The sequence below is a fragment of the Physeter macrocephalus genome, chromosome 10 (assembly GCF_002837175.3).
Source record: "Physeter macrocephalus isolate SW-GA chromosome 10, ASM283717v5, whole genome shotgun sequence".
NCBI classification, from domain to species: domain Eukaryota; kingdom Metazoa; phylum Chordata; class Mammalia; order Artiodactyla; family Physeteridae; genus Physeter; species Physeter macrocephalus.
In genome coordinates this window covers 51256500-51275715 of record NC_041223.1, presented here as the reverse complement: position 1 = coordinate 51275715, position 19216 = coordinate 51256500, and the positions used below count along the sequence as shown (strand labels likewise).

General features: G+C 37.2%; 2 protein-coding genes across 6 annotated transcripts in view; one reads left to right on the top strand and one right to left on the bottom strand.

Moving 5' to 3' along the window:
- Window positions 1–8334, bottom strand: part of AK9 (adenylate kinase 9) — a 116360-nt gene extending 108026 nt beyond the window's left edge. Inside the window, exons 1-3 of the mRNA XM_055087391.1 lie at window positions 8290–8334; window positions 1732–1859; window positions 398–461 (exon numbers count right to left, since the gene is read on the bottom strand). Coding sequence (XP_054943366.1) covers window positions 398–461; window positions 1732–1848 — 181 coding nt within the window. The 5' untranslated portion in view covers window positions 1849–1859; window positions 8290–8334. The remainder of the gene's footprint in view (window positions 1–397; window positions 462–1731; window positions 1860–8289) is intronic.
- A 1201-nt stretch (window positions 8335–9535) lies between these two features.
- Window positions 9536–19216, top strand: part of FIG4 (FIG4 phosphoinositide 5-phosphatase) — a 129412-nt gene continuing 119731 nt past the window's right edge. For 3 of the 5 annotated variants that reach the window (XR_008618380.1, XM_028494556.2, XM_055087558.1), the window contains exon 1: window positions 9582–9766. Coding sequence is in view for 3 of the 5 variants with exons in the window: in XM_028494556.2 (XP_028350357.1) it covers window positions 9701–9766 (66 nt within the window). In the remaining 2 variants the exon portion in view is untranslated. Of the gene's footprint in view, window positions 9767–19216 lie in introns of all 5 variants that reach the window. The other 2 variants (XM_007104747.4, XM_055087559.1) reach the window with 2 other exon arrangements.

Below are 19216 nucleotides of genomic sequence, written 5' to 3'. Positions count from 1 at the left end.
CTGGAAAATCTCCCCAAGAGCAGCTGTGAGAGTTCCATCTCTTTTCATATTTCACAGGGAGACACCCAAAACACACATATCCCCAATAGTTCTAAATTACGGAATTAGAGAATGGGAAGCAGTAGAATGGAGTCAAAGATGTTGCATAAACGTCCTAAATTCTATGACCAAAACAAAGACTAACAGAAGGGCAAAACATGTTTGATGCTATTTTAAAGATAATGTTCACTAGGTTGATAGTGATGTGTGATAAAGCAAATATAGCAAATGTTAATCATAGACTCTAATAGATAGTAAATAGATGGGCATATGGGTGTTCACTGTACAATGCTTTACATTTTAACGCATATTTGAAAGTTTTCATAATAAAATATTTGGGAAAAAAGATAAAATTTACCTTCTACTCGAATACATTTCCATGCCTGTGTTATCTGTTGGGCTAATGTTGTCTTCCCAACCCCCTTAAAAAGAAAGATATTATTTAAAACCCAATAGAATAGCTATTTGCCAGTAAAACAGATATTTTTAAAGATTCTATTGATGGTTACTATAATTACATAATATTATCAAGTAAAATTTTTTTCCATACAATAAATAAAGAATAGACCCTAGATATTTATAGCTTCATTTTTCTCTATTAACTGTCCCGTTTGCCACATTTTATGAAGTGATTTTTTTTTAATTAAGAAAATAGCCCTGAAAGCAGGAGGCTGTACCATAATGGTATTCTAGGTATTGCACTCTTTTGATTGTTAAATTTTGTAATTTTGAGTACAAATTATTTTGATTATATTGAGATTCATCATTTTATTTCCTACCTAAAGTTTGTAATTGTGAATGTCTTGACAGACTTCCATTTAGTAACTTTCAAGAGCAAAAATTCCTTCTTAATGGACATCTTTGAAAAGTATCATAGTTTAAAGATAAAAGTTCACTTTAATGAAGTAACACTTGCATCTGATTGCTTCCACTGTTGACTTTTAAAATTCTATTCTGTTTTTAGAAACATAATAGAAGTTATTGGAACCATTTCTTGACCCTGTCCCAGGGTATCTAGAAAATCAAGTCAGCCCTTAGACTCTGCTATTCCGGAGAGGCTTTTATATTAACCACCTTAGGTCCTCTAATGGTAACTACCAACTAAGCTCAGAGGCTGAAAAAAGCTCTCATCTAGAGGTCCTTACTAGAACTGCCTAGGAAGGCGAGCTATCTTACGACAGCCATTCTTGGTTTCTTCCTGTTTTGCAGAAAGATAATACATAGGTCCACTAACACACTGTGGGTAAAGATGAAGCACATCCCCTCTCAGGAGCTTTAGACACTGATGAGAGTATCCTCCATTTGTCTCTTTAGTGTCCTGTCTTCACATATCCAGAGAGCCTCACAACAAATTTCACAGAAAGTTTTATATGAAAATTGAGTGTGAAATAACCTTGGATCACATACTACTAACAATTGTCATGGTGCAGTGCTTTGATGAGTTAATTTATTCATAATATAAAAGCAAAGATAAATACAATCTAGGTTCCTTTTCAATAATAGTGTACAAGAGGAGAGAAAGTTTTAATTTACAACCAATACTATATCAGAGTTTGTCATACAGTGACAGTCTAACAAACACTCAGAAAAAATTAGCACACGATGTGGTTTTCAATCTTGTATGGTAACATGAGATTATGACTTTAAAAATTTAAAAATATATTAAATAATAAGTTAGAAGAGATAACTTACTGGTTTCCCAAATACAGCAAAGCAAACAGGTTTAGACAACATAAAGTTTTTGTCAGCTTCATCTTCATTAAATATATCAACAAAAGGATGCTCTTCTGTCTTCTCTTGAGAAGTCATAATACAAAATACTACAGTAAGAAAGAGTAAGATTGTTAAAGTGCCTAATTTAGGAGGAACGGGCAGGCAGGTTAGGGAGAACTAGAATATTCTGTGAATTAACTTAGCCCAGAAGCCGTTCCTTGCCACTAAGAGATGGATTTTGCCAATAATGGCAAATAAGTTAAACTGATCTATTAAAACAATAATAGGTTCATAGTCTGAGAAAAGCCAGCTATATGCTATATAAGACAGCTAAAATAAAGTATCTTTGAAAGACTAAATTAAGGAAAAAAAGACATACATGTATATATTCACATGTATGTTTTGATGTGTGTATTCTATCAAAGATCAAATTAGTGTACACACAACCAGCCAAACAAAAACCCAATAGCAAATGCTTAAAAAAACAAACTAAATATATTATATGTGTATACACATATAAATTTGTCAATGGGTATGTGTGTAGGGCCTACTAATGGCTCTAATTAGAAATCCTAATGGAAATGAGAAAATAGGTAGAACTGAAAAATAAGGAACATAATATATATCAAAATATATAAGCTCACAGTTTAAGAAGTTAGAAAAAGAAAAATATATATTAAAAATTAATAAAATAGAAAAACATTATATAAAGAAGGGCAACAAAGCTAAATAGCGGTATTTTGAAGAGATTTACAAATCGAAAACTCTGTCAAGATTGATCAAGAACAGAAGACACAAGGCACAATTAAATAATATCAAACATTAGTTTTCTAGAGGTGTGTTTTCTCACATCTCAAAACTAAGATTTTCCTACGTTTTCGTTGTTGTTGATATCTTTCATTAATCAGAGACTGTTCTCCATATTATATTAATTCTTTGAAATTTGTTGAGTCTTGCCTTATGGCCTACCACATGGTAATTTTCAAAAAAATTGTCTACATCCTTGAAAAGGATACACAATTTATATTTGTTTGATGTAGTGTTCTTTAAATGTTGTTTACATCAAGTTTGTGAATTTTATTGGTTAAATCTTCCATAATGCTTACTGATTTACTGTCTACTTGATCAAACAATATTAGACATAGGAGGAAGGACCACAGAGAACATAACGCTGTAGATATACAGATAATAAGAGGCTATCATAAAGTTATCCCAAATAAATTTGAAAACTTAGGCAAAATTGACAAATTACTAGAAAAATCAGCTTCTTAAGAAACAGAGAAAACTTGAGTGGTTCTATAACCATTAAGGAAACTGAATCAGTAACTAAAAATCTTCCCATAAGGAAACCAGATGGTTTTATTGAAGTGCTCCAAGTCTTGCAATCTTATAGACACTCTTTCAGAAAAAGGATAAAGTGGAGACTTCTTACTTAATTTATGGCTCTCATATAACCTCCATACCTAAACCAGAGAATACTGCAAAAGAGCAAAATTATATGCCAACTTCATTCATGAACAAGATTTTAAAAAATCCTAATCAAAGTATTAGCAAGTTGAATCTAGCAATATATGAAGAAGATAATAACATCATGGCCAAGTTGGGTTTCCCCAGGAATTCAAGGATGGTTAGTATGAGAAAATTAATTTATCATATTAAAATAAATTTAAGGAGAAAAACTATATGATTATCTTAATAGATGTAGAAATAGCATGAGACAATTCAACACCCTTTAATGTTCAATAAAAGATAAACCTCTTAGCAACTAAGAATAGAAGGGAACTTCTTTTATTGATAAAGGGTATGAATGAAAGACACCCTTATATTTAATGATTAAATATTTAAAATGTTCTTTTTAAGACAAAAGAAAGAAAAGTGTAATTATTCCCAGTTGATATGACTGTCTACATAGAAAACCCAAATATGTCACAGATAAATTTTAAGAATTAATAAGATAATCCAATTTGCTGAATTCAAAACCATTATACAAAATTCAGTTGCATTTCTATATATCAAAAATAGCTAGAACATGTAACCAAATATAAATATGACTTAGCAGCAAAAATATAAAATAAACAGGATTAAATAGTACAAAAGATATACAAGCCCTTTATGGAAAAGTTACAAAACCTTATGAAAATACTTTAATGAATAGACTTGAAAAATGGAACAAAACTTTGTCCCAGTGGTCTGGGACATTGTTCACAGAACAATGAAAAATGGATTGGAGGGGGCTATATACTTCCAGGTAAATGCGATATGATTACATTTCTCTGTGGAAGTTAAGAATATTCAAATGGGCTTAATATACCAATATTATTTTAAGATGACAATATGAAATAAGATGTAGTAAGAAGTATTACTAGTATATTAAAAAGATTTGAGATGAAAACTTCAGGAAGTAAAGGGCTGAAATTTCAAGTTTTTAAAAAATACCATCAAAATAAGTAATGCTAGTATAAAATGTAGTTGTAAAGGAGAAAATGCATCTAAACCTCTTAGAGAGATCATGCATTTATTAAGGAGTCTCCATAAAGCACACTAAAACCAGAGCGATAAGGCCTGGGATAGGGATATCTAGTTGGATGTCTAAGTACCTTGAGTTTTGAACCCCAAGATTACCCCCAAATGCTCTGTATTAACAGAAGTAACCTTCTCATTTATGGAAGAGAGCAGCCTCTCCGTGCCTCACCTGAGGCAGATGCCTCAGAAGACAATGCTCGACTTTTACAAGCTTATTTCCCCTCATAGCTTCTAGAGCAGTAACTGGGGTCAAATGTCAGCCCAGCCCAACTGGGGAGGCACTGGACAGGAAGAAAGGTGTTATGCACCTAAAGAGCTCTAGGGCCTGGCTGTGAGTGTACCAACAGGAACCAGGAGAACACGCCTGGGAAAGATCTTGAGGGTGTCAGGTGAGGGGAATGCAGGCTGGATAGCAGTTTATTGATAGTGGGCTGTCTCCCATGACTCATAGTTTAACATCCTAGCTAGGACACCTGGAGCAAGTCCTAATTCACTGCTGGTAAGGTTACTTGAAGCTTGGAAAAAACAGTGAGGTGTAAATGCCAGAACTGCCTTGACAGGGCACAGAGGCAGGTGTTAAATACTCACAGAAGTGGCATGTTAAATGGATTTATTATGTTAGGCCAGAGAACCATCAGCCTACTCTGCTCTTTGGGATGGATAGAGGGCACTCTTTTCATTAAGATGTTAAGGAATGAGCTAGTAAGGGAGCACTGGCATCATTAAGAAGCTCAGTGGTGGCTGTCCTTTTTTGGGCCAGGATTTAAAGTAAGGGAGAGGCTGCTATGATACTGGGTTCTCATGTGTCAGTGGGGATGACAGGGTCTGGAAGAGCAGAGGCCAGGTGGCAGCCCTTAACTGTCAGAAACAAAGTAGGTATAATTACTATAATGGGCAGCAAGCCCAGAATGGCCACAAGCAAGACCCACAGAGATCTGCGGTGATAGTGATAAACCATGGGCTCCCTAGGGGTGAGACAGATGAGCAGTCGATGAAAGTGTTGATTAACTTACATTTCTAAAAACGAAAAAGGATAAGTGAACCAAAGGCTGATGTCAGCAGCCACAGTGGAAGTCATGATTCCTTGTTCATGATTCCAGAGCCCATTGACTGAAGGGACGGCAAGGAGTCCTCAAGGATCTAGCCTACAACTCCATAGCAAGTATTTATAATAGGGATTCCCCAATCCTTCCCCAAGAGAACCTACAACAATTAACCAGAGAAAAAGACACTGTGGAAATAGGAATATTCTCCTCTTTTAACAGTTATAGGACACAGGGTCTCAGCTGACATCAATACCAGCAGATCCAAAATGCCATCATAGCCTCGTATTAGAGCAAGGGCAAATGGAGAACCAGTGATAAATGGAACCTTGGCTCAAGTCTGTCTTACAGTGCATCCAAAGGGTCACTCGGTGGTTATTTTCCTGGCCCTGGAGTGCATAACAGGGATTGCAGCTGGAAAAACCTTCACAGGGATTCCCTAACTGTGGAATAAGGGCCGCTGTGGTTGAAAAGGCCAAGTGGAAGCTCATGAAACTGCACACCTGCTCCTTAGCCTCTTCCCTAGATAAACAATAGTAAATCATCCTGAATGAAATGGAAGAGTGCTACCCCAAAACTATTTAAAAGATGCATTGTCTTGTTTAATTCTCTAGTCTGAGTTTCTGCAAAAACCAGATCATGACAGATGATATTGGACCACTGTAAACGTAACTAGGGGCAGCCCCAATTGCAACTGCTGTGCAGAGAGCTTTACTAGATGGACACAGCTTCTTGATATGTAGCTACTCAGCTGGAAAATGCATTTTTTTTCAATACACGTCAAGGAGGAGGATCAGAAGCAGTCTGTATTTACTTAGAACAGTCAGCAATGGACATTTAGTCTTACCCCGGGACTCTCCTGCTCTTTGTAACAAATATAGTACAAAGGGGTCTTGTTGATCCACAATATTGACAATATCAGACGTGGTGAGCGGGAAGTAGCAAGTGTTCTGGATGCCCTCATAAGACGTATGGGCAGCAGAAAGTGGGAAATAAACCTACAAAGATTCGAGGACCTGTTGTATTGGTGAAGTTTTAAAAGGCCAGTGGTCTGGGACATTCTGAGACATTCTCTCCAAGGTAAAGGACAAGTTACTGTACCTTACACCTTCTACCTCTAAAAAAGAGGTGCAATATTTTGTAAGTCTCTTTAGTTTTTGGAGACAGCATGTAGCACATTTGGGAATACTGCTCTGATCCATTTAAAGGGTGACTTGGAAAGCTGTCAGTTTTGAGTAGGGCCGAGAGCAAGAGAGAGCTCTGCAGCAGTTTCAGGCTACGGTGCCAAGGCCTTGCTTCATGGGCCATATACCTGGCCAGATCCCACGATGCTAGAGGTAGCTGTGCTGGGTAGGATACCTTTTGGAATCTTAGAATGCCTGGCCATGGGACGTCACACGGAAGTGCCCATCGTGAGCTGGGTATGTCAGACAATCAAGTCCTCAAGTTGGGCAGGCACAGCAGTAATCCACTGAATGAGAAAAATGGAACACTGGGATCAGACCAAATACATTTCATAAGCAAGCAGCCTAGACACCCCCATGTCACCTATCTCTGGCTCACCAATGTCTCTTGGCTCATACCTCATATGGAATTCCCTAGGAACAGCTGATAAAAAAATGAAAAAAAATCATGGATGAATCACAATATATTGGTGAAAGCTGTAAACGGAATGCTTTCAGACTTTAGTCCCACTCAGGTGTAGCCCTGAGAGATGGTGATTAGGGGAAATCCTCCTGGTGGGTAGGGCTTTAAGCAGTATTCCTAGGTCCTCAATTTGGAGAACAGTGCTGAATGGCTTGGTGCAGGGCCTGGAAGGAGCAAGACTGGATGATAAGAGAAAAAAGAGCTCTGGGGAAGAAGCATGTGAATGGGGCTATGAGAGTGGTGTAACAAACATGATATATGGTGATCCCCAATGAGTCACACCCTTGTATAAGGAGTTACTGCACTGGCAGGTAGAGGTAGTTGCTGCTGCATAATTGGGGGCAGGGAGATATCTATTTTTGTGCTTCCTTCTCTTTTAGAAACTGGGACCAGACACCGCCTTGAAGAACCAGTGACAAGGTGCTGGAAATTTAATGTGTGGGGAGGGGAGTGACTATGAGTGGCACAAAGAGTGGAACGTAGCAGATGTTATTAGTGCCCTGCCCCTATCCACTTGATATGTGCCTTTTCCAGGGATGGCCAGCCCAGCTTCCAAGGGCTGGCATGTGTGATTCTTTGTCTAAGGACTCTTTGTCTAAGGACTCTTTCTAGCTGCCAGAACTTATTCTGCCTGAGCAGAGGGCAGACTAGAAGTTACAGGGAATTAATGTTCTGCCATAGCAGCCCTCAACCAATAACGGATGGGAGTTGGTGAATAAATACCCCAGCTCCCTTTCCCCTTACAAGGAATAGCTGAGACAGACATACAAGCATTCCCCAGTGAATTCAGGCCACAGAGAAACTTGCTTGATAATATTCCCGTTATTAGCTTCCTTCCCTTTCCTGCTGTTGTTCGCTAGATTATTGCCCATGTAAACGATTTGTCCTCAAATTTTGTCTCAGGATCTACGTCTGGGTGAACAAAACTAAGACCAGATTCGAATGAAAGTGCTTAATTATAGTATAACATAATAATTGAACACTAAATATTGGAAAACCAGAGTTCTACAGTTATTTCGAGTTGTTTTCCTAAATAAAAACATTGTGCAAATACTTAACTCATGTTCAGAAGAGTTGGTTTCCATTATGAAGTGGAACAGAACTAAATATTTTTCCCAGTTAAAAGATCTAAGTCAATGCAAAATGCCAGAACTGACATGGCCATCTTTCTAGTTCTTAATAAAAAGGGTCCCAAACTATAAAAGAAAATGTAAAATAATAAATAATTAAATGTTAATTAAAAAATTTGTAATTTCTCAATTTTGAATTTACAATATAATCCCTAATGTCACATTATGGATTTTAAATTTTAAAGTTTCCTTACACTTATAGCAGTTGAAAAATCCTCTAGCAGTGGGTTCTGCGGTTAACAGGGGGCCAATCTCCTGGGAAACCTAGCACTTCTACCTAGGCTGGGTTAGCTGTCTCTAGAGTACATCTTACATCTCACAGTAGGTGCTCAGTAAGTACCTGTGGAATGAAGACATTGATACTTGAAAAGGGAAGTGGGTTTAAAAAAGCGGAATTTACGGAGATCCCGAAGTTTAGTTTTGTAGGAAAAGGAACTGGTCTGGGGTCCACGCAGGAGGTGGGATTCCATTCGTGCGACACCAAAATGCATCCGAGCGGTGGACTCCGACCCCTACTTACCTGGCCGCAGCGGACCCCAGCGGACCCCACCATTAGGCCGTAGCCGCCTCCCGGGACTCTCTGTGGAGCGGTTGCCAAGGGAACCCAGAGCTGAGAAGAGCGCAAAACCTCTCGGGGGGCGGGGCCTCGGGAGGTGGGGCTGTGATTTATTTTCTTATTTTCAATATTCACTTTTGTACCTAATTTTGTATTCATAATTATAATACACTCCTTTTCACAAAAATGGAAGGTGATGATCAAAGAGGGTACATGCATTGTCTATTTATGTTCACGCACATCCAAAGGAAGAAACCTTACTTTAACGCAGAACTACAAAGCCAGTGCTACACTGCACTGCATTACACTCGGCAGCTCATTTTTAGAATTTACAGATGGTTAACCTCGTGCACAAGTATGTAGCAAAGTTGGAAATTTCCAACTTTAGATGATTCAAAACAAATTGCTTGAACCACACACCCTCTGGACAATGTGGGTTTTGTTGACTCTCCTAAGGGTAAAATAGACAACAAAGAGCGAGGGCGGCGGGGGAAACACACTCAGTGAAAGAACATTGTAGGTTTCCAAGAACACAAGGGCAGAAGTAGGCAGGGAAAAACAGACCAACTTGGGAATGGATCTATCTGCAACTCGGAGAACCTCTTCAAAAGAAGCAATCCAGTCCCCAAAGATCCACCTTTCTAAAGAGAAGGACCAGATAAACCACAGATTCAACTAAACCAGCAGCTCTTTTCACCGCCCACTTTTTCTCTTGCCAGTACCAAAGATGGCGCTCTTTGCTTCCTCCCTCGGCAGTACGCAGGTTCTGGGAACCTCTACACGACCTCTCTATGGTGCACCCTCCAGGCCCGCCCGCTCCGTGCTTGGGGCTGGGCTTGCCTGGAGGTGGGGCGTAGGATCCGGAAACGCTTAAGCAGTATTAGCTGGTCAGCTATATATTTATCGCCCGGGCGGCGTTTTTCCCGTCTGAAGCTGGGATCAAGGGTCGGAGACGTCTTCTCTTCGAGTCTCCTGGGGCAGTCCAGAGGCTGCCACAACGTGGGCCGCGGCCTGGGTCCCTGCCGTGGGGGCCCCCATTAGTTCAGGCCATGCCCGCGGCCGCCGCCCCCATTATCAGCTCGGTTCAGAAACTGGTCCTGTACGAGACTAGAGCTGTGAGTACCCTGCGTAGTGGAGCGCGGGCGGGAGGATAGCGGCCGAGTAGGTGTGGAGCAGAGGCAGCATTCTCCCCCCCCACCCCCCCCATTTTCCCAGTTCCCTAATCCCAGCGGCGGGGAATATGCCCGAGGGGGCTTCGCCCAGTTATCGCACCCAGGGCACGTAAACATTTCCACTTAAAAGCCACGGTCGGAACACACTGGCAACAGGTGTTTGTAGTATCTGTGTAACTGTTAATGAGGTTTTATACGAGTTACTGAATTCTTTGCAACTTTCAGAAAGTCTTAAGAGTTCTACAGTTCACTGGTTACAATACAGGCAGGGGTATGGAGAATGTTTTTGACCGGTGAATCGGTAACTTGTCTGTTTTCCTATTCCATGGCATAGCATCGCTATGATTTATGTTAATTACGTGCGCTTTTATTACTGACATTTTTAGTTCTCTTTATTTGAAAGGAAAGAAAAACTTATTCTGTTTAAGGACAGTTGACTTGTTGGGGTAACATTATTTTGCTTTTCACTTGACTTTTTTCCAACACATTTTATTTTGTTTTATTACTTCAAATTGCCATGAAAATAGTTGCTAGTAGAATAAGCAGATTCGTTTTTATGTTTAGGTTACTAGTTCCCTAAAATTTAGGGAATGGTGTTTATAGAAATACGTACTTTGTCATTTGTGTGGTTGGAAAATAAAGTATACGTTTTAAAATTGGGGTAACAGTGATATTAGGGTCTGTGTTTAAATTACACTTTATGGTAACAAGATTGCATGTGCTGGAAACCTGCACAATACTCTTCCTTGTGCTATAGAGTGTCTTATAAGGCGCAGTCAGTGGAACTTGGGTTGTCTCTACTAGATAGACGAGTATAAGAAGGTACTTATCCTAACAGTTTCTCAGTTATAACAGGGTCCTAATAGCTTGTCTGCCTCAGGTCATCATTAGTGTAGAAACACTGTTGACCCTAAATTAGTTTTGGTGACAATTTCATTTGATTAGATCCAGACCAGAAGATGAAATTACCTAATATACTGTATTTGCAAATATCTTCAGTTGTCCTCTGAGGAGAGCTCTACAGAAGTATCATTTTGAAACAAAACCTTCTGCTTTCTGTACAAGTGCTGATAAATGTCCCTAGGTAGAAATATACATACTATATTTAAAACACAGAAATTTCAGCCCATTAATAAGCTGAACATTCATGAGGACTGGCTGAGATGCGAGTGTTCTTTCTAAAGCACAATTAATATTATAGGGCTTTTCTGCTCAGAACCCTTCAGTGGCTCCCATTCTGAGGAGAGTAAACTCTGTATCTCTTAGTTGCCTGTTTAGTTACTGGCAACTAAATAGATACTAGGAATTAAAAAAAAATGGTAGCAGGTTGTATTAATGAGACTAATAGCTAATGCTTTTGGAAGAGTTCTATGCCAGGCACTGGTCAAAGCACTCTACATACTTTATTAGTTAATCCTCATAAAACTTCTAAGGGGCAAATGTTGTTGCTGTTCCTGTTATTATTTGGTGAAGAAGAAAAATGAGGCAAAACAGGTGAGGACAGTGCTGTTGAATAGTGTGGGCTGGCAGCTGGTGCTAGGCATAGATAGTTTGTAACTGGATGGCAACAAATTGCATATAGAAATTGAGAGTGATTAGAAACTTTTACAGCAATTTGACAGAGTAATTGTATTTCAGATGAATCAGCTAAACATTGGGTTTATGGTTTATGTCTTTGGCTTTCTGTTTTTAGCTTTGTTATGGAAATTTCAAGCAAATACAAAGTAAACAGAATAGTATAATAAACTCCCATCTAGCCATCACCCAGCTCCAAAATTACCAACATTCTGTCATCCTCTATTATCTGTAACTTGTTCCACTTCCCACCCACAACTTATTATTTTATATGGTTCTTTTTCTTTAAAATTTATGTAAATCGAAATGCACAAATCTAAGCCTTAGAATTCGGACAGAAGTATACGTGTGTTAACCACACGCTTACGTTGCTTTGGAAAGTTCCCTTGTGTCCCTATCCAGTCAACTGTCCCCTTTCCCTTTCTGGCAACTAATATTCTGTTTTTTAAATGTTAGATTAGATATGCCTGTTCAAGAATTTTATATGAATGGAATTGTACAGTACACACTCAAGTCTAGTGTTTTTTGCTCAGCATAATGTCTTTGAGGTTCATCCATGTTGTCGTGTGTATCAGTAGTTTGTTTCTTCTTATTGAATAGTTGTCCATTGTATACATATTCCACAATTCGTTTATACGTTTTCCCTATTGACTTAGACTGTTTCCACATTTAGACTTGTTAATAAGCCAGCTGTGAACATTCTTGAACAGTTATTTTTGTAGACATATGTTTTCACTTCTCCTGGTTAAATACCTCTTAATGAAATTGCTGGTCATAGGGTTGATGTTAGGTGGTTGCACCATTTCACACTCCCATCAGCAAGGTATAAAAGTCTCCATTGCTCCATATCATTGCCGGCATTTAATGTTGTCAGTCTTTTTAGTTTTAGTTATTCTAGTGGTGTATAATGGCATCTTATTACGGTTTTAATTTGCATTCCCCTAATGACTAGTGATGTTGAGCATCAGTTCATGTACTTATTGGCCATTTTTATATCTTCCTTTTTGAAGTGTCTGTTCAAGTCTTTTGCCCACTTTAAAAAATTAGACTGTTTGCCTTTTTATTATTGATTTGTAGGAGTTCTTTATATATTATGGAATCAAGTCCTTCACGATATATGTATTGTGAATATTTCTTTCAGTCAGCGGCTTGCCTATACATTTTATTAATGATCTTTTTTTCAGCTTTATTGATGTATAATTGACAAACAAAATTGTAAGATATTTAAGGTGTGCAATGTGATGATTTTATGTATATATATAAAATTTTATATACATATATACGCATTGTGTTAGCAATCTTTTGATGAACAGAAGTTTTTAATTTCAATGAAGTATAATTTATCAGTTTTTTTCTTTCATAGTTATTGCTTTGTGTCCTATCTAAGAAACCTTTGCCTACTCCCTGAGCACAAAGATATTTTCCTATGTTTCCTCTAAAAGATTTATACTTTTAACTTTACTTTTAGGGGTGTGTTTCATATTAAATTAATTTTGTGTATGGTGTGATGCAGGGATTGCATTACTTATCTATTGTGGTGTAACAAATTACCTCCAAACTTAATGGCTTTAAACATTTCGTATTTCACAGTTTCAGTAGATTGGGAATCTGGGTGTGACTTAGCTGAGAGCTTCTTACTCAGGATCTCACGAAGTTGCAGATGTCAGGTGGGCTACAGTCCTCTAGACTGGGCTGGAGGATTTACTTCCAATATGGCTCACTCACATGCTTGGCAGTTGAGCTGGTTGTTGACAGGAGGCTTCAGTTCCTCACCTAATGGACATTTCCATAGGACTCCTTGAGTGTCCTTATGATGTGGTAGCTGGATTTGTCCAGAAAGAATGATCCAAGAGAAACAAGGGTGAAGTTGCAATGTCGTTTGTGACCTAGCCTCAGAAGTCACACGCCATCATTTCTGCAATATCCTATTGTTCATGCAGACCAGCACTGTTCTGTGGTAGGGGACTATACAAGGGCATGAATACCAAGAGATGAGAGTCTTTAAGGGTTCTTGGAGGCTGGCAACCACAGGGATTGAGGTTCACTTTTTTCCATACATCAATTGTCCAGCCTCATTTGTTGAAAAGATTATCCTTTATTTTATTGAATTTTTTGGTATTCTTGTGAAAAATTAGTTGAAGAAATGTGAATTGAAGAAATGTGAATTGATTCCTAAACTCATTATTTTGTTCCATTGATCCATTTGTTCTTCTTTATGGCATTTCCACCTTGTCTTGCTTATTATGGTTTTATAATTAGTGTTGAGATCAGGAAGTGTAAGTTTTCCAACTTTATTTTTGTCCAAAGTTGTTTTGCCTATTCTAGGTCCTATGCATTTCCATATGAATTTTACAATCAGCTTATCAATTTATAATAAGCCTGTTGGGATTGTGATTTGGATTTCATTGAATCTATAGATCAAATTTGGGGAGAACTGAATCTTGATAATATTGAATCTTTCAATCCAGGGTGTATTTCTCCATTTAATAGGTCTTTACTTTTTCTCAGCAATATGTTGTAGTTTTCAGTGTAGAAATTTTATATGTCTTTAAAAAACCTATTCCTAAGTATTTTATGAACTTTTATACTATTGCAAATGGAATTTTAAATTTGATTTAACAGTTGATCATTGCTAGTATATAGTAATTGATTTTTATATATTGATCTTATATCCTGAGACCTTGCTAAACTCACTGTGTTGAGAAGCTGGAGCTGGTGTATTGAGTTAAGAATATTCAGATTATGACTTGCTGAATGAGGGGGCACAAGCTATCCACAGGGGTTTGGCAGGTAGCTTCCTCAGTATCTGAGCTCTCACTTTGGGGATGTGAAACCATGAGCTTGTTTTGATTGAAGGCATAGTTTGAATACATCCACACAAAGGAAGTAGAGTCACAAAATTTATTACTTATATATCTCAGAAATGTGGGGGGAGGCACAATGAACTGGGGGAAGGGCAGTCCTACATCTCAGTTCACAAGCAAACAGGAGATAGAAAGCAGGATAGCAAGCACCTAGTACGTTTAAGGTGGTTGAGGTAGAGGTCACTAACTTTTTGAGGGCTCTAAGTGACTGTTTTAAAAGGTGCCCCAGGAAAAGCAAAGCAGGAATTTATGACAGGACTCTGAAGCTTAGTGTTTATCTAAATGTCCGCACTGTTGGTATGAGCAGGGTAGAACACTGTAAAATGCCTAGGCATCAACTTAAAATAATGTTTTTTCTCATCATACTCACTTATTCTAGTAGCTTTTTTGTCATTTCCTTAGCATTTTCTACATGAATATTTCTATCATTTAGGAAGAGGAAGACTTCTTCCTTCCCAGTCTGGATGCTTTTTATTTATTTTTTTCTTGTCTTATGACCCTGGCTAGGACTTCTAGTACAAAGTTGATTAGAAGTGGTGAGAGCAGACATTTTCTTGTTTTGTTCCTGATCTTAGAGGAAAAGTATTCAGTCTTTCACCATTAAGTGTGATGTTAGCTGTAGATTTTCATTGATGCCCTTTATCAGGTTGAGGAAGATTTCTTTCTGTTACTAGTTAGCCGAGAGGTTTTTTTAAAATTTTATTTTATTTAAAAAAATTTTTTAATGAGTATACTATTTTGTTGACATTTAAATTTCACCAACAATGAGCTCAAGTATATGCTGGCCATATGTTTAGATTTTTGAAATAAAGATAAAGGAACAGACAGCTTTAAGGGTGCAATGTATTTAACAGCGCAGTATATTCAACAATTAGAGACAATCGGGGGGGGGTGGTTTAACTATATAACTATACACTTAGGAGCACAAGTATAGGGACAAGCCCTGCTATTGGAGGAAAAACCCACCATTCAGGACTGAACAGAGGTCCTTGGTTGCTGACAGAATCTCCCCTTGACTTCAGACTTGAGACAAACCAAGGAGTCTGTCAGTATACGAAAACCACTGAATTCAGGACAAAAAGGATAGATTGGCAAGAGCCAGTTCGGATTGTGAGCAGGGTTAGCTGGAGGCTGGAAATGTTGCAGGTGAAGTCCAGGATCTGTAGATTAGAGTAGCAGTCTTCAAAAAACTGCTTGTTTCCAAACAAGTTCATAAGATGCTTTTCCCAAACAGGAGGAGGTCTTTTTTTTAAAAATGATGAATAGATGTTGAAATTTGTTACATGTTTTTTCTGCATCTGTATATGGCATTTCCTTTCTTTGCTTAGTATGGTGGATTACATTAATTCATTTTCAAATGTTAAAAAACCCTTGAGTTTTTTTTGTTTGTCTTGTTTTTTGGTATATATTACTTGGTCATGCTATGTTATTGTCTTCATATATTGCTAGACTCTATTTGCTAATACTTTGTTAAGGATTTTAACCTTTATGGTCAAGCTTTTGATTTATCATTTTCTTTAACATCTTTGTCTGATTTTGGTGTCATGGTAACTCTGGCATCATAAAATGAGTTGAAGTGTTCCTCCTGTTTTCTGAAAGTGGTTGTGTAAGATTGGTATAGTCGATTTACAATGTTATATTAGTTTCAGGTGTACAACATAGTTATTCTATATTTTTATAGATTATATTCCATTTAAAGTTATAAAATATTGGCTGTAGTCCCTGTGCTATGCAATATATCCTTGTGGCCTATTTATTTTATATATACTAGTTTGTACTTCTTAATTCCCTGCCACTATCTTGTCCCTCCCCTCTTTCCTCTCCCCACTGGTAACCACTAGTCTGTTCTCTATATCTGTTTGAGTCTGTTTCTGTTTTGTTATATTCATTCGTTTGTCTTATTTTTTAGATTCTACATATAAGTGATAACATATAGTGTTTGTCTTTTCTCTGTCTTACTTAAGTATTTCACTAAGCATAATACCCTCCAGGTGCATCCATGTTGTTGCAAATGGCAAAATTTCATTCTTTTTTATGACTGAGTAATATTCCACTTTACACCCCCCCCCCACATCTTTATTCATTTGTTGATGGACACTTAGGTTGCTTCTGTATCTTGGCTATTGTAAATAGTGCTGCTATGAACATTGGGGTGCATTATCTTTTCAAATTAGTGTTTTTGTTTTCTTCAGATATATACCCAGGAGTGGAATTGCTGGGTCATATAGTGGTTCTATTTTTAGTTCTCTGAGGAACCTCCAAACTGTTTTCCATAGTAGCTGCACCAATTTACATTCCCACCAACAGTGTAAGAGGGTTCCTTTTTCTCCACATCCTCACCAATTTGTGTTCTAGCCATTCTGACAGGTATGAGGTGATATCTCATTGTGGTTTTGATTTGCATTTCTCTTATGATTAGCATCTTTTCATGTGCCTGTTGGCTATCTGTATATATTCTTTGGAAAAATGTCTATTCAGGTCTTTTGCCCATTTCTAATCAGGCTGTTTGTTTTTTTAATATTGAGTTGTATGAGCTGTTTGTATATTTTGGATATTAACCCCTTATCAGTCATATCATTGGCAGATATGTCTTTCTATTTAGTAGGTTGTCTTTTCATTTCATTGATAGTTTCCTTTGCTGTGAAAAGCTTTTAAGTTTAATTAGGTTCCATTTGTTTATTTTTGCTTTTGTTTCCTTTGCCTTAGGATACAGATCCAAACAAATATTGCTGCCTATGTTTTCTTCTAGGAGTTTTATGGTCTCTGGTCTTATATATAGGTTGAGAATCCATTCTGAGTTTATTATTGTATGTGGGGTGAGCAAATGTTCTAATTTCATTCTTTTTCATGTAGCTCTCTAGTTTTCCCAGCACCCCTTATTGAAGAAACTATCTTTTCTCCATTTTATATTCTTGCCTCCTTTGTCATAGATTAATTGACCGTAAGTGCATGGGTTTATTCCTGGGCTCTCTGTTCCATTGATCCATGTGTCTGTTTTGATTATTGTAGCTTTGTAGTATAGTCTGAAGTTAGGACAACTGATACCTCCAGCTTTGTTCTTTTTTCTCATGATTGCTTTGGTAATTCGGGGTCTTTTGTGGTTCCATATAAATTTTAGAATTATTTGTTCTAGTTCTGTGACAAATGTCATGGGTATTTTGATAGGAATTGCATTAAATCTGTAGATTGCTTTCAGTAGTATGGTCACTTTAACAATATTCTTCCAGTCCATGAATATAAGATACCTTTCCATTACTTGGTATTATCTTTGATTTCCTTCATCAATATTTATAGTTTTGAGAGTATAGGTCTTTCACCTCCTTGGTTAAGTTTATTTAACCCTAAGTATTTTATTTTTTAGATGTGAATTTAAACAAGGTTGTTTTCTTGCTTTCTCTTTCTGATAGATCATTATTAGTGTATAGAAAAGTAACAGATTTCTGTGTATTAATCTTGTATCCTGCAACTTTACTGAATTCATTTATTATTTCTAATAGTTTTTTGGTGGAGACGTTAGGGTTTTCTGTATATAGTATCATGTCACCTGCAAATAGTGACAGTTTTACTTTCTCCCTTCCAATTTGGATGCCTTTTATTTATTTTTCCTGTATAATTGCTGTGGCTAGGACTTCCAATACTATGTGGCAAGAGTGGGCATCTTTGTCTTGTTCCTGATCTTAGAGGAAAAATTTCAGCTTTTCACTGTGAGTATGATGTTAGCTATGGGTTTGTCATAAATTGCTTTTCTAAGTTGAGATATGTTCCATCTATATGAACTTTGATTAGAGTTATTACCATGAAAAGGTGTTGAATTTTGTCAGATGCTTTATTTGCATCTATTGAGATGATCAGGTGATTTTTATCCTTTGTTTTGTTAATGTGATGTATCACAGTGATTGATTTGTGGATATTGAACCACCTTGCATCCCTGGAATAAATTTCACTTGATCATGTGTCTGATCCTCTTTATGTATTGTTGAATTCGGTATTTTGTTGAGGATTTTTGCATCCATATTCATCAGACATGTTAGCCTGTAATCTTGTGGGGGTTTTTTTCTTGTAGTGTTATTGTCTGATTTTAGTATCATAGAATGAATTTGGGAGTATTCCGTTCTCTTCAATTTTTTGAATCATTTGAGAATGCTAGGTATTAGCTCTTTATATGTTTGGTAGAATTCCCTTGTAAAGCCATCCAGCCCTGGATTTTTTTCTCCTTGGAGGTTTTTTCTTTTTTTACAAATTCATTTTCACTACTGTGATCCATCTTTTCAGATTGCCTATTTATTCCTGATTCAGTCTTGGAAGAGTGTACGTTTTTAGAGATTAACCATTTCTTCTAGGCTGTCCAAGTTGTCAACATATAAATGTTTGTAGTAGTATTCTCCTAAGATGTTTTGTATCTCTGTGATATCAGTTGTAATTTCTCATCTTTCATTTCTAATTTTGTTTGTTTGGGTCCTGTGTTTGTTTTTTCTTGATGAGCCTGGCTAAAGGCTTAAACAGCTCTTGTTTTCATTGATCTTTTCTTCTTTTTTTTTTCTTTGTTTCTATTTCATCTCTGATCTTTACTATTTCCTTCCTTCTGCTGACTTTGAGCTTTGTTCTTTTTTCCCTTATTCCTTTAGATGGTAGGTTAGGTTGTTTATTTGAGATTTTTCTTGTTTCTTAGGTAGACCTGTATTGCTGTAAACTTCCCTCTTAGGACTGCTTTTGCTGTGTGCTGTAGATCTTGGAAAGTTGTGTTTTTATTTTCATTTGTCTCGGGGTACTTTCTGATTTCCTCTTTGATTTCTTCATAGACTCATTGACTCATTGGTTTTTTAGTAGCAGGTTGTTTAGTCTCCACGTGTTTATGTTTTTCTTGTTTTTCTTCCTGTACTTCATTTCTAGTTTCCTACTCTTGTGTCTGGAAAAAATGCTTGATATAATTTTTGTCCACTTAAATTTGTTGAGA